At 47.4% G+C, this 13,348-nt stretch overlaps 1 protein-coding gene across 1 annotated transcript; it reads right to left on the bottom strand.

Moving 5' to 3' along the window:
- Nucleotides 1–3,061: 3,061 nt before the first annotated feature.
- On the bottom strand, nucleotides 3,062–4,249 carry LOC311153809 (lactosylceramide 4-alpha-galactosyltransferase-like). The gene has a single exon (XM_084205856.1). The coding sequence runs from the start codon at nucleotides 4,208–4,210 to the stop codon at nucleotides 3,128–3,130; it is 1,083 nt and encodes a 360-aa protein (XP_084061982.1). The 5' UTR covers nucleotides 4,211–4,249; the 3' UTR covers nucleotides 3,062–3,127.
- Between the last annotated feature and the right edge of the window lie 9,099 nt (nucleotides 4,250–13,348).

Below are 13,348 nucleotides of genomic sequence, written 5' to 3'. Positions count from 1 at the left end.
TGGATGAACAGCAAGCTTCCACGGGGACTCAGGGAGGAACAGAGAGTTTAGCAGCTCTGGAAGAAGGGTCAGGCAACTCAGGAAGACTACAAGACTGTCATGAAGCTAACCAGAGAGAAAACTAGAAAGGTAAAAGTCAATCTGGCCTCCAGCATATAAGTGAAGAAAAAATGCTTTTCCAAAGGCATTAATAACAAAAAGAGGCCAAGGAGATTCTCCATCCTTTATTGCACGCTGAGATGGGAACACGACCTCCAGGGATGAGGAAAAGGCTGAGGTACTCAATGCCTTCTTGACCTCAGCCTTTCACTGACAGCCCAGTTACCCTCTGCATATCCAGCCCCCTGAGCCAGAAGACAGAAACAGGGAGCAGAACAAAGTCCCCACACTGCAGGAGGAAGTTGTTGGTGAGCTGCTGTGCTGCCCTGACATGCACAAGTCTAGGCAGATGCCATCCTTCTGCTGGGAGCTGGTGAAGCAGCTCACAAAGCTCCACTCTCCATCGTTTATCAGGAGTCCTGGTGAACTGGAGAGCTCCTGGGTGACTGCAGGTTGGCCAGTGTGACACCCATCTATGAGAGGGCTTGGCAGGACAACTGGGGGAACCAGACGCCTGTCAGCCTGACCTCAGTGCCTGGGAAGGGCATGGAACAGATTACCTGGAGTGCAATGACACCCTGTGTGCTGCACCACTGGGCCAGCACAAGGTCCTGCTTGACGGCCCCAACCTCCTCCTATGACCACCCAGTGGTTGGGGAAGGGCTGTGGATGTTGTGTACCTGGGCCCTCTAAAGCCTTTGATCACTGCTCCCACAGCGCTCTCCTGGAGAGCATTGTCCTTGCAGCCCATGGATTCAACAGGTTCCCTGTCTGCTGGGAATAAAGTGCCTGGATGGCTGGGCCCAGAGAGTGGTGGTGGAATTATTCCAGGGGGCAGTGGGTCACTGGTGCTGTGCCCCAGGGGCCACTGTCAGAGCCCGTCCCGTTTCACATCCTTGAGGGTGAACAAGATCTCAAGTGCTGGGTCCTGCCCCTGGGTCACAGCAAGCCCCAGCAGCTCCAGGCTGGGAAAGAGTGGCTGGGAAGAGCCCAGCAGGAAAGGGCCTGGGCCGGCCGGTCCATGGTGCATGCCCAGGTGGGCAAGAAGGCCGATGGCTGCCGGGCTGGGTCAGCAATGGTGTGGCCAGCAGGACCAGGGCAGTGCCTGTCCCCCTGCTGCGGGCACTGGGGAGGCCTCAGCCCAAGGGCTGTGTCCAGTTGGGGGCCTGGCACTGCAGGGTGGACACTGAGGGGCTGGAGCGTGTCCAGAGGGGGAACGGAGCTGGGCAAGGGGCTGGAGCACAAGCCCGATGGGGAGCGGCTGAGGGAGCTGGGGGTGTCTGACCTGCAGGAAAAGCAGGCTCAGGGGAGCCCTATTGCTCTCCATTGCTCCCTGAGAGCAGGGTGCAGCCAGCTGGGGGGCAGGCTCTGCTCCCAGGAACAAGGGACAGGGTGAGGGCAAATCAATAAAATGGTCTGGGTTGGAAGGGACACTAAAGATCATCTTGTTCCACCCCTCCTGCCATGGGCAGGGACACCTTCCACTATCCCAGGTTGCTCAGAGCCCCATCCAGCCTGGCCTTGGACACTTCCAGGGACCCAGGGGCAGCCACAGCTGCTATGGACACCCTGTGCCAGAGCCTCAGCACCCTCACAGGGAAGAATTTCTCCCTTATATCCAACCTAAAGCTGCTCTCTGTCACTGTGAAGCCATTCTCCCTTGTCCTGTCACTGCAGGCCCTTGTCAAGAGTCTCTCAGCATCTTTCCATTAAGCTCCCTTCAGGCACTGCAAGACCATGATCACATCACCCCAAAGCCTTCTCCTCTCCAGGCAGAACACTCCAATTCCCTCAGCCTTTCCTCCCAGCAGAGCTGCTCCATCCCTCTGATTCCCTTGGTGTCCCTGCTCTGTACTGGCTCCAGCAGCTCCCTGTCCTTCCTGTGCTGGGATCCCAGAGCTGGATGTGGATACAAGGAAAAATTTCAGAGTTCTTAGCACTGTGTGCCGCAGGCTTCCCAGGGAAGTGGTGGAGTCAGCATCCCTAGAAGTGCTCCAAAAAATGAGTACACATGGCACTTTGGGGTACAGGCTTGTGGGTATGGTGATACTGAATTGAAGGTTGGACTCCCCGATCTTGCAGGCCCATTCCAACCTTCATGTGCTTCTGAGTATTTATTTCTGTCTCTGGGGACACTGCTTGGAGTCCTGCACCCAGTCCTTCTGTTGATGTGGACATGTCGTCCTCAGGACTTGCACATTGGACCCAATATTCCAATGAAAGGGATGTAATCCACCTCACAGCACTGCAGAAACAGGAAATGCTGAGCCCCTTCAGAGGGTGACAATTGCTGCTGAGATGAATCCTTGGTATCCACAAGAACTACTTCAGCAAAGCAAGGATATTCATAATTTCCACTCCTCAAAGAACAGATTTTATCTATTTGTTTTCCTGCGGCGGCTCAGACAAGTCATCCCACTGCTGTGGAATCTGAAACTGTAGGAAGCATCATGTGATAACTTTTCTCACTTCAGAAGTTTAGAACAAATTCACAGTGAGCCACAAAGGGATCTCAACATTTTTCTGCTTCCTAGAGCAAATTCCATAGACTCTTCACCTATTTCCCCACATGTTAAAGAGTTTTTGCCAGCCAGGAAATTCTGATCTGAGCCCCAGCAACCTGTGACCTTTGGCACTGCCGGGCAGTGATTCACAAACTCAGAAATGCTACAGAGAGCAAGGCAGGGGTTCCTACAGCTGTTGAATCATCACAAGGGGCTGCTCAGGCTGGGATTCACAGGAGGAGCCACTGGAGAACACAAAGAGAGGAACACCTGAGGGATGCTGATGAATGGGTTCGACCTTCCCTGCAGCAACAGGTCTTGTGAAGGACAGCGAGAGAGGCCAGAGTCAGGTTCTGCTGTAAATTTGAAACAAAGGATCTGAGGCAGATATGTCAGGAATATCAGGTACAAAACCACAGAGCTGTCACACGGAACACCTGCTCTGGGGACTGGAAACCAACTCTGTGAAAGGCACTCTGTTTCCTTCAGCCTGGGGAATATCTCTGCAGCCAAGGGCCCCCAGGTCACACTGCATGCCTTGACAACCCTTCAGAGTCCTGTTTCATCTTTGCATAGGTGGCAGGGCAGAACTGGGAATAGAGCTGAGCCAGCAGAGCCTGGGAGGGGATCTCTAACTTGGTCCCGTGGCTCAGTTTGTTCCATATGTGCACTGCATAGGTGTTCTTAAGGAGTTCCTGAAGCTTCGAGGCACTGACTGCCTCAAACAACTCCTTCCAGTTCTGCCAGGGAATAGGATAAACAACTTCTCGGGCAAGAGCACTCACACCTTTGCAGTTCATGCTCTTGATGGTCTTGAGGGAGCACCACTTCTTGAAAACACGAGTTAGGAGCTCTGGGCCCTGGTGTCCCCAGACCCAGCCATTGTAATTCTGCACAAAGTCCTGCATGCAAAGCTCCATGAACTTGTGCTTGGCCTTAAAGGACAGAAAGGCCCCGTTCAGTTCATTGTCACCCTGAATGCCGAGGGCATTGGTGAGGTTCTGTAGGTTCTTAAGCACAATGAAGTCTGTATCCAGGTAGATGCCACCAAATTTCCACATGAGGACAATTCTGCAGGCGTCAGAGAGGACAGGTACAAAATAAGGCTCCCAGTGCCGCAGAGGCCATAAGTACCACCTTTTCAGAGGTGTTCCAGAAAAGAGCTCTGTCAAGTCCAGGGGCTGGATTTCCACATTGGGGAAGCAGCTCAGCAAGGAGAAAGCCCAGTGGTTGGGCAAGGAGGCGTTCCCTTTGGCCAAGCCTTTCATGAGCACCACGACCCTTGATGTGGGGTGTGACCTGGCCGCTGACTCCACAGAGCATGAGAACAGGTAACTTGGGGAAGTTTGCTCTGAGGTCTCCACAAAAAACACATTTCCTGTGGAAGGAGAGGGCCCACCAGCAATGTTGAGGGGAGAAGGCACATAGTGAGCACAGCTGATCTCAGCAGACAGGCTGTAGGTGGGGCCGCTTCTTGTTGGGTCCTCCCCGATGCCCCAGTACAACTTGATGTAGGCAAAGGATACGAGCACAAAGATGAGGATAAACAGGGCACAGGGCTTGTGGCTCAGCACCACCCTGGTCAGCTTTAGGAGGCAGCTGGGCATCCTGAGCAATCTCTCTCCAGCCAGAGCTTGGTCTCCTGAGACAGCCTGAAGGGAAGGAAAGAAAAAACCTGACAGACGAGGCAGCACAGTATGAGTCTTCCTTCACATGTGTGTGTGTGTCCTACCTTCCTAGCAGTGCACAACAAACTCTGGGAACACCTTTAGAGAGAGAACTCATCTGTCACACGTTAGAACTTCCTGTCATTCTGAACATGTGTCACATATGGAAAATATTCTGGCAGGAGGAAACCAAACAACGCGCGAACAGTTCAGAGAACTCAGCTGGCACAATCACGTTTGTCATCTTTCTTCATCATTGTGCCTGGGTTACATGGAATTTCTCATTTTCCCAGAAAATGGCTTCTTAGAGGCACTGGGTGGTATCCTAATGCAAGGCACTGGGACTTGGGGGACACAGGAGAGTCAGCCAATACACAAATTATCAGCTCTGGATCCCCAGAAAGTTTTCTCCACCCACACAGAAATGCTGGTGTGTGCTGCCAGGTCTACAGGCAGCCAAAGCCAGCCCACCCTGCCATTTACAGACCCCTTTACATTCCCCACCCTCCATACACCACAGCTGGGTTAATCCTGTAAATAATTTTTTGAACTGTAGAAGATAAAGAGGCACAGAATTGGTGGCACAGAGCCAGTGCTGTAGAGAAGGCACAAAACTCACCTGTCCCTGCCTTTAAGAGACCACAGAATTCCCTGCTCAGGTGAAAGGATGTTTAAGAAATTAAAGTCTGTAAGGATGACTACAACTCTATGGTCTGTCATTTTCTTTTTATGACAAGAAACAGAGGAAAAAAAGGGGAGGATGTTCCATCATTCATCTGTGATGAGTAGCTGATACAAAGGTTACAAGGATGCACTATAAACAAACACGTTAGTTAAAAAGTAATTAAAAATAAAAGGTGGAAATTCAGACCTCACTGTTGCAACCTTTTGAGCTTCAGACTAGGGGGAAAATGGCTTTTTTTCCTCCTTTGCTAAAATTTCCCAGCACTCACACTGCTGCTGGAGCTGCCATGGTAAGTGAGCTGAGCCTTCCATAGAGCTGCCTGCTCCCACCCCAAGCCCCAAGTACAGGATGCCCCCTTGCAAACACACTCTTTTAACCAAATACTTTCCTCATTCATTAGGGAGTAACCTGCATATGCCAGGGATCTCAGGGAAGGGCTTTGCTAAATTCAGGTGTCCCTCATTCTGTGACAGTTCCCCCTTGTTTTGGTGATCAAGGGTGGCTGACCTTCCCCAGCATGAGACATGCTGGCACATTGATAAAACCCCTCCTTTATCAGTACAGTCACTAAATTCATGATTTACTGCAGCTCCTCCTCAGCTGCCTGAAACAAATATTGCTCTGCAGTGTTCCTTTCTCCTCTTCCCAAATCCTTCCATGCATGGCAGCACCATGGACGGACTCATGGCAACACTCGTCCCAGCACAGGGACTCCACAACCACTCTGGGGTACCTGATCCAGTGTTTCACCACCCTTACTATCATTCTAACTTGCCACACTTCAAGGTGTGCCCATTGTGTCTCCTGCCATCTCTGCATTGAACAGAGGAGAGCCTCACTTGTGTCCTTTACCCGCCCTTCAGCCTTCACCACACCTTGAACACACAGCCCAGCCTGCTCTAGTCCCAGAAAAGTCAGCAGAGCTCTCCCAGCCTCTCCTCATGCCCCGTGTGCTCCAGTCCCCTTCTTGCCTTAGTGGCCCCTTGCCGGATTTGCTCCAGGACGGACACGCCTCCCTCATCCTGGGATTCCAGAGCCAGCCCTCCAGGTGTGTCTCACCAGTGCTGAGTGGTGGGCAAGGATCACCCCCCATGACCTTGCAGGCTCTGAGGACATCTCCTGGGTCCTGGTCAGCTTGTTGGTCCAGGTGACCACCAGGCCATTTTCTGCCCAGGTACTTTCCATCAAAATGCTGCCTATAATTTTCATGGCCCTGCTTATTAAATTTAAAAGCCAAGTTAACCAGTACAGGGTTTGAAATATGCAAACAAAAATGTGTCCAAACAGAAACCGCAAAATGCAAAGTGACGCTTCACTGCACAATGTAAACCCTAATATAAAAAAATCATCAAGGATCCCTTGTTCCAAGCCAAAAGGGATAAAACAAAGGAAACAGACACAGGGCTGCCACCACAGATTATCTTGTAACTTCACCATGCAAAGACTGCCACCAGTCTGCTGGTGATGGATCTGCACATACTCATGCTTAATTTTAGTCCACCCTGCCCTGAGGAAAGTGATTTCCTGCCCTGTATGACTAACAGTGCTTCACTCATATTTCCTTGGTAGCAAAATTAGACAGCAAAAAAGGGAAATAACCCAAACTAGATGATAATTGAATGATTGACTGATGGTACAACATGCATGGTGCATGAAGCCAGCTTGCATGAAGCCAAAAAAGCATCCTGCATTCCTGTAATCCTTAACTTTTCAAATTGTAACAGCAGATATTCAGAAGTCCCTGAAACCTGAGAAATCATTCCTAATAAGAAAAAAAACTTCATTACTGAGTGATATTCTTATAAAATATCATATTATCTACATGACAATTGAAATAGACAAATTCTTCCATAACAAATGGAAGAAATGAACTGTATACATTCTTTGAGGGCATGCATTTGTGATGTCAGAGAACAAAATGTTACATTCTCACTTCACACTGAAAACAATTAAGATTGTTTATACATAATTATGTTAGAACTGTGTAATTCTCAAAGTATGAGTTCTGCAGTTCTCAAAACCTCCAGGCCTAAATCTTACTATACCAAGTCAAACCAAGTATTTTAGCCAGAGGTGATCAGATGATTACAGGAAAACTACAGTTGTCCACATTGCAGAAGTGCAAGTGTTGTTTCAAAAACAGAATATAAATGAAGGATCTCAATAAGGGCTTCGCTATTGTTTCTCTTCTAGGATTTAATTGATACAGCTTATACCTAGGTAATTAGGAGATTTAGCCTATGAAGCTGGATAGGCCTGCAAATTAACAGAAAATTACAGGAAAGAGGGTGCAAAGAGATGATCTAACTAATAGCAAGTACATGTGTATCTATAGGTACATAATATACTATTAACTAAAATGGATTTGCAGTGTAATTCTTTGTTGTACCTCAGAACATGCAGGGAAGCTGGTTAGAGAGGGTTTTGCATCTTGGGCAAGATGCTTTGGTTGATCCCAACATTTTCAAGCAATAGCTGGGCCCTCTTGTGGCCAAGTCAACTGTCATTCCTGCAGTTCTGGGCACTAAAAATATCCTTCTGGACTTAGGGAAAGTACTGCTGGGGTAGCAAAGCAGGGAGTGGCAGCTCTTGCAGCAAGGGACCCAGCACTGGAGGAGTCTAGCCTGGGGCTGGCTGGAGGATCTGGTAGAGCTCAGCCAGAATTTGTCATGAACATCCAGTCTTCACAGGCTAAATGAAAGTACACTGTGGTATAGCTTCACTTCTTTCTTTGTTTTATTACCACTTGTTCTTGTGTATTTTTATCAAGACTTTAACTACTTTATGGCATTAAACTATAAAAGCTATGTTTAAATGTACATTCAGCACAAACAAAGCAACACAGCTTTGGTTAGCCTTGGAAAAAGTGTTTGTGCCAGCCCCTGTTGTCTTCAGGGGAATGAAACAAATACCCTTGTGATTAGTAGTGTCCTTTCGAGCAAATGTGTGGACATAGGAACTGCAAAACACCTGAGGGGGTGTTTGTAAATTTACTACAAATTTGGTAGCAAAAAACACAGAGAGGGAGAAAGGTCCAGCAAACCTTTGCATACCTAAGTAGCTGTTAAGAGTCTGGAACAATAAATACCATCCATCACAAGCAGCCTGATACAAGTATTTTGGGGACCCACCAGAAAACAGCTGAAGATCTCAATTTTCTCCAGATTTTCATTACTAATGAGAATAGAAGAGGTGAGATTTGACAATAACAGCATTCAGTAGGTAACTAATCAGGCTGCTAGGCATGGAAACACAGAGTGATGCCCAACGGGGATGCATCCACCAGCAAATTCCCCATGTATTTAGGGGAGTTCGTTTTTAGCATTTTACCAAGAGCTTTAGAGCTCCTCCTCCTGAACCCAGAGAGGATGGCAGACCAAGCACGTGTGAATATCTGAGGTAAGAGGAGAGCAAATCTTGTAATTGTAGTATATTAGACCAATAAAATACTGCAGCTGAAGGCAGAGGACATTTAAGGCACCTGTCTCTTAACTGCATCTTCTGTATTTATCATGACTTCACCTTTCCAGAATGAACCCTGCAATATCAATTCACTTAGAGTGGGTTTAGAACTATATTTTCTCCTAAAATAAAAGGAAGAAGTGTACACACCTTCTTGTATAGCTATAATGAAATGCTGGATAGACACTCTGTGGGATAAGATGCCATAAAAGCAAGCCAGAGCAAAGAGTCAGAGAATGAGATTAGCAACTTTCTACAAAAAAAGAAAAAACCAACCAGATTGTGAGAAGAAATGATATGGCAGTTGTGATGGCTGCTGATTCCCAGATAGATCACTGTACACAAAGCAGTCACAGATATGATGGCATCTCACTGAAGCTGTCCAGAAAAAGTATCTACAGGCTCTGTTATTTGCAACAGAGAGTATCAATGATGTACCTAAGCAAAGGCCACAAACAGAAAATCAGATAGCTAGACATGGAAACATCATTACATTTCCATCAGCCTCCCTGAATACAATAAGCAGTAGCGTGAGATGAAGGGAAAATGGGCAGTACTGCTGTTACACTTAGTCAGAAATTTGTAGGATCAGGTTTGTTAAGCAGGACCTGCCTCTGATGAATGTGTGCTGGCTGGGCGTGGCCCCTGGGTGGTCACACTCACTATGATCTGTTCCACAGCCTTCCTTGGTATCGGGGTCAGGCTCATGGGTTTGTGGCTCTCCAGATCCTCCTTTCACCCTTCTTGTAGACAGGTGTCACACAGGCTAACCCTCAGTCTTCTGGGACTTCCCCAGTTGACCAGGGCTGCCAGTGAATGATGGAGAGCAGCTCCATGAGCTTGTCCAGCAGCTCCCTCAGTCCCCTTGAGTGGATCCCACCTGGCCCCACAGATTGCACAATTTTAAGTGGAACACAAGGTCACTGTTTCCTCCTGGATTACAGGGGTGTTATCCTGTGCCTATTTCCCAGCTCAGGGGGCCTGACACCCTGATAATAACTGGTCTTTCAGTCAAAGACTGAAGCAAAGAAAGCATCGAGTACCTCAGCCTTTTCCTCATCCTTGGTGGCAATGTAATAAAGGATGGAGAGTCACATGTAATCCCCTCACATGTAATAAAGGATGGAGAGTCTCCTTGGCTCTCTGTTATTAATGTATTTGGAAAAAAAAAAGGGCTATCTCTTGTGGCATATGCCAAATTAAATTCTAGCTGGGCCTTTGGCCTTTCTGACTTTCTCCCTGCATAACCTAATGACACCCTTGTAATCTTCCTGAATCATTTGTCCCCTCTTCCAAGCTGGTAAATATATTTTTTTCCGCTTGAGTTCAATCAAAAGCTCCCTGTTCATCCAGGCCAGTTTTCTTCCCTGCTGGCTTGTCTTATGGCACATTGGCCTGTTCCTGTGCCTTTCAGATGTTGTTCTTGGAGGATGTCCAGTGTCCCTCAGGACTGCCTCAACCCTGAGCAGGACAAAGTCTGGAAATCCAAGGTAGAAGTTTTGCGACTCCATTCCGTACTTCTTCAAGAATTGAAAACTCTCATTTCAAGACCACTATGCCCAAGACAGACTCCAACCACCACACCTCCCACCAGCCCTTCTCTGTTCACAAACAGCCGGGCCCAGCATCCTCAAGTTCCTCTTACCTGTAGCCAGATGCAGAAATGAGTTCTGGGTTGTTTCAAAGTGATCTCTGAACTCCCTTCCAATCTCATTCCCTACCGACCTTCTGCCCCTCTAGCAGGCTTTGTGTTCCTTCTGCAACTGGAAAAAATATTAATAATATTGGCAGCTTTACTATCTTTTGGAGATTGTTTTCAAACTGTGTTTTCTATAGTCTCATGGTGTTGCCATATTTAACTTGCCAGACTTCATGTGCCTACTTCATTTTCCCTCTGGTCATAGGTGCCATTTTGAAGAGTGCTTTATACTTCTCATACATCTGCCAGCATAGTACAGGATGCTGTCTGGCTTCATCATTAGACACAAATTTAAATGTCAAGATCTCAGATTGGGCTGTAATGGCAAGGTGCAGCTGAGTGACTTTCTTCGATTTCCAGGAATGGTTGTAAAGGAAAAACCAGAGACCACGAGCCAAGTGAACAAGGGAATGGTCACAATCACTTGAGAGAGATAACCCTGAAGTATCAAAAAATGAATAAAGGGGTGATGTTCATAAATGGCATATCCAAACAGAGCATGGGGAGAGCTTTGCTTCCCCTCTTCTCTCCTGCTGAGGACACACCAGCCCAAGGCAGAGCTCAGTCCCCAGCATGTATCACATTAAGACAGGTAACGGCACTTTCCCACAACAATCTACTTTGCACTTTGCCTTCCAAGACTGCACATTTTGGGAGGAGGGAGATATAACAAAGAGGAGAATAAAAAGAGGGGGAAAGAGCCCTATGGAGCTTTGCTCCTTACTGTGTGTCCTGGATGCCCCCAACACAAGAGCTCCTGGCACAGGAGAGCTCTCAGGCAGCACAGAGAAAATAATCATCCTTCAATCACTTCCCAGGAAACAGGATCCAGAATTACCTTCCTGATCCTTCCATGCTCCTCTTCTGCTGCACTGGCCAGTTCTGCATCTCCAGCCCCACCCCTGGCTTCCCCCTTGAGGTACAGCACCTGTGTACCAGCTAACCTTCATGAGCCCAAGGACAGCAGACATGGCATGAAATAAGCTGTATAAACACACAGTTTCATTGAAGGGCACCATCATCCCATCATCAACGTGGCAATGCTTTTCTCAGAAGTGCCTGGCTCTTAGTAAAGAAATATTTCACAAGGATATATTCTTTGAAGAGTAAGATTAAAAAGTTGTCTGAAAGATGCAGAACATTTTAGCGTCTCCTCTGCTTTAATCCCTGTTTGTCTTTTGGTAAAAGTTTGCATAATTTAAAAGAAATAAAATCAATACAATTCAATAGTAAAAACAGAAGTTCTGTCAGACAAACCAGAAATGTGCATAATGTAATGGAGAACTATATTATGCCTCCTAAAGAAGCTATGGGTCAGCTTAATAACAGAATTTTCCATTTCAGATTAATCGCTCTTCTGATGAAAACAAGACAAACACTCTGCTGAAATTTTTTTTTTCTCTCTCATTTTCTTTCCCCTTCTATTGAACAAAAGCCTTATTGTTCTATGACTTCTCCAAGACACCTTCAGCCTCTCAGACTGGCCACTTTGGAATGTTTCTCCACTACCTGACACATCACCTGGCCAGCAGCCCAGGGAGCAGCCACCTCCCGGCCAGCTGCCCTTCCCTCCAGACCCTCTGCTTTCCCTGGGACTCTGAAAGGCCAACACACACTTTCTCTCCATACAGCTGCAAGAACCAGCAAGACCCCACCATCCTGTCCCTAACAGCTTCCACCCTTTCTTAAAAATGTTCGAGCAGAGGCAGAGTGCGCTGCTCTGACCAGCTGTGGTTTTGGTGTGCAATGGGCTGGGTTTGTCTAGTTTGGAGCCTGTTGGAACCAGCTGGAATCACGGCCCCTTTCCACACAGGTGAGCTCTGCAGCCCCTGGCTCTCCAAACCCTGCCAGTTCTGCCTCATACAGAGTACTTTGCAGTGTTCAAATACAGAGAAGTCCCTACCTAGGGGGTTTTTTCTTCCTGTAAGGATGAAACTTGGATTTGAATGTTGGATTACCAGCTGGTGAGCTGCTCTTCACTACCAAGTGCAAACAAAACTGGTTAAAAATGAAATTAGGTGGTGAGGGTTACTGACTTCTTGAACTACTCATATATTTATTTCCCTTCCCTTTGTGGTAACATCAATTTCCAAAAATTACCCATCCAATTCCTTAGAAATTCTTTAAAGAAGGAAGATGAATGATTCCAAGTGCCATGACCTCATTTACCAACTTGAATGCAAAGGACTTGCCAGCAATTTATTGATGGCTTCCCATCCCATATTTTATTATTTGCTTGAACCTGTCAAGAGCTTATCCCAAGCAGCTCTTTAGCATGTACCAACGGGCTCTCTACCAGTTAAACAGGAAGATAGGGACTTCCCAGAAAGCAAAGCTTTGTGTCACAGCTAAACCAGCCTAAGGAGAAGTTGCCAACAAAGGGGAGGTTACCTCAGTAATCTGAGGCAGAAAACTTTGCCTACAAAATAAATATGAAGCTTTCCTGAGCATTTGGTTTCCACAGAACAGCTTGACTGAAGCACAGCTGTGAGGGAGAGTAGTTAAGAGCACTGCCTCTCCTTCAGCACTTCTCCCTCACAAACAGCAAGGAAATAGCAATGCTCTGGTTTGGTTTTTTTAAAAGACTCTCCACAGCTTAACAGGAGAGAAAGATAGAAGTATCTCAGGCAGTAAATAGGTGCAGCAGGTTCCAACAGCTGTTTCAGCAACAGCAGTGAAAGCAGCAGGGAAACCACAGGGTCCTCTGGGGCACTGCAAACACCCCTGAACCCAGAGGAAAAAGCTCCATTTCTTCCCATCATGTCTGATGAAGCCTCATCAGAAGCTACACAACAGCTGATGGTGATGCCCCCCTGAGGTTCCACTCTGCAGTTTCAGTGGAAGAAATAAAGCAAGAGGAAAGACCTCAAGCCCAAGAATGACTGCCACGCCAATGCAAACACGCAGCTGTGTTTGCCCGAAATTCACTCCTGTTTTTACCTTAGCTGTGCTTTGTGACTGCCTAAAAGTAAAGCAAACATTAATAAATTTCCTGATCCTGTCAGAAAGAGGCGCTTTAGGACTTAGCTGGGACAACACAGAGATGACTTGGGAACAAAGAGGTATCACAGCAGCCAGAGACAAGAGCCAGGTCCTCCCTCACTGAAACTGTGCTTCCCACGGGGCCAGGGACTGACCTGTTGAGTGCTTTTCCTGCGGCACACAGAGCAAGGAGTAAACTTGTTTGGTTTTTTGTAGTGCCTTTTGTGTGGCACTTGCTGCGCAGGACTGT

This window comes from Fringilla coelebs (assembly GCF_963513975.1).
Source record: "Fringilla coelebs genome assembly, chromosome: 5".
In the NCBI taxonomy this organism is placed as follows: Eukaryota; Metazoa; Chordata; class Aves; order Passeriformes; family Fringillidae; genus Fringilla; species Fringilla coelebs.
The sequence above is the reverse complement of the archived record's forward strand: the minus strand, read 5'-3'. Positions and strand labels throughout refer to the sequence as shown.

Bases quoted from the DNA above. Each gene is read 5' to 3' on its own strand.
- LOC311153809 (XM_084205856.1), bottom strand. From the start codon at position 4,210: ATGCCCAGCTGCCTCCTAAAGCTGACCAGGGTGGTGCTGAGCCACAAG.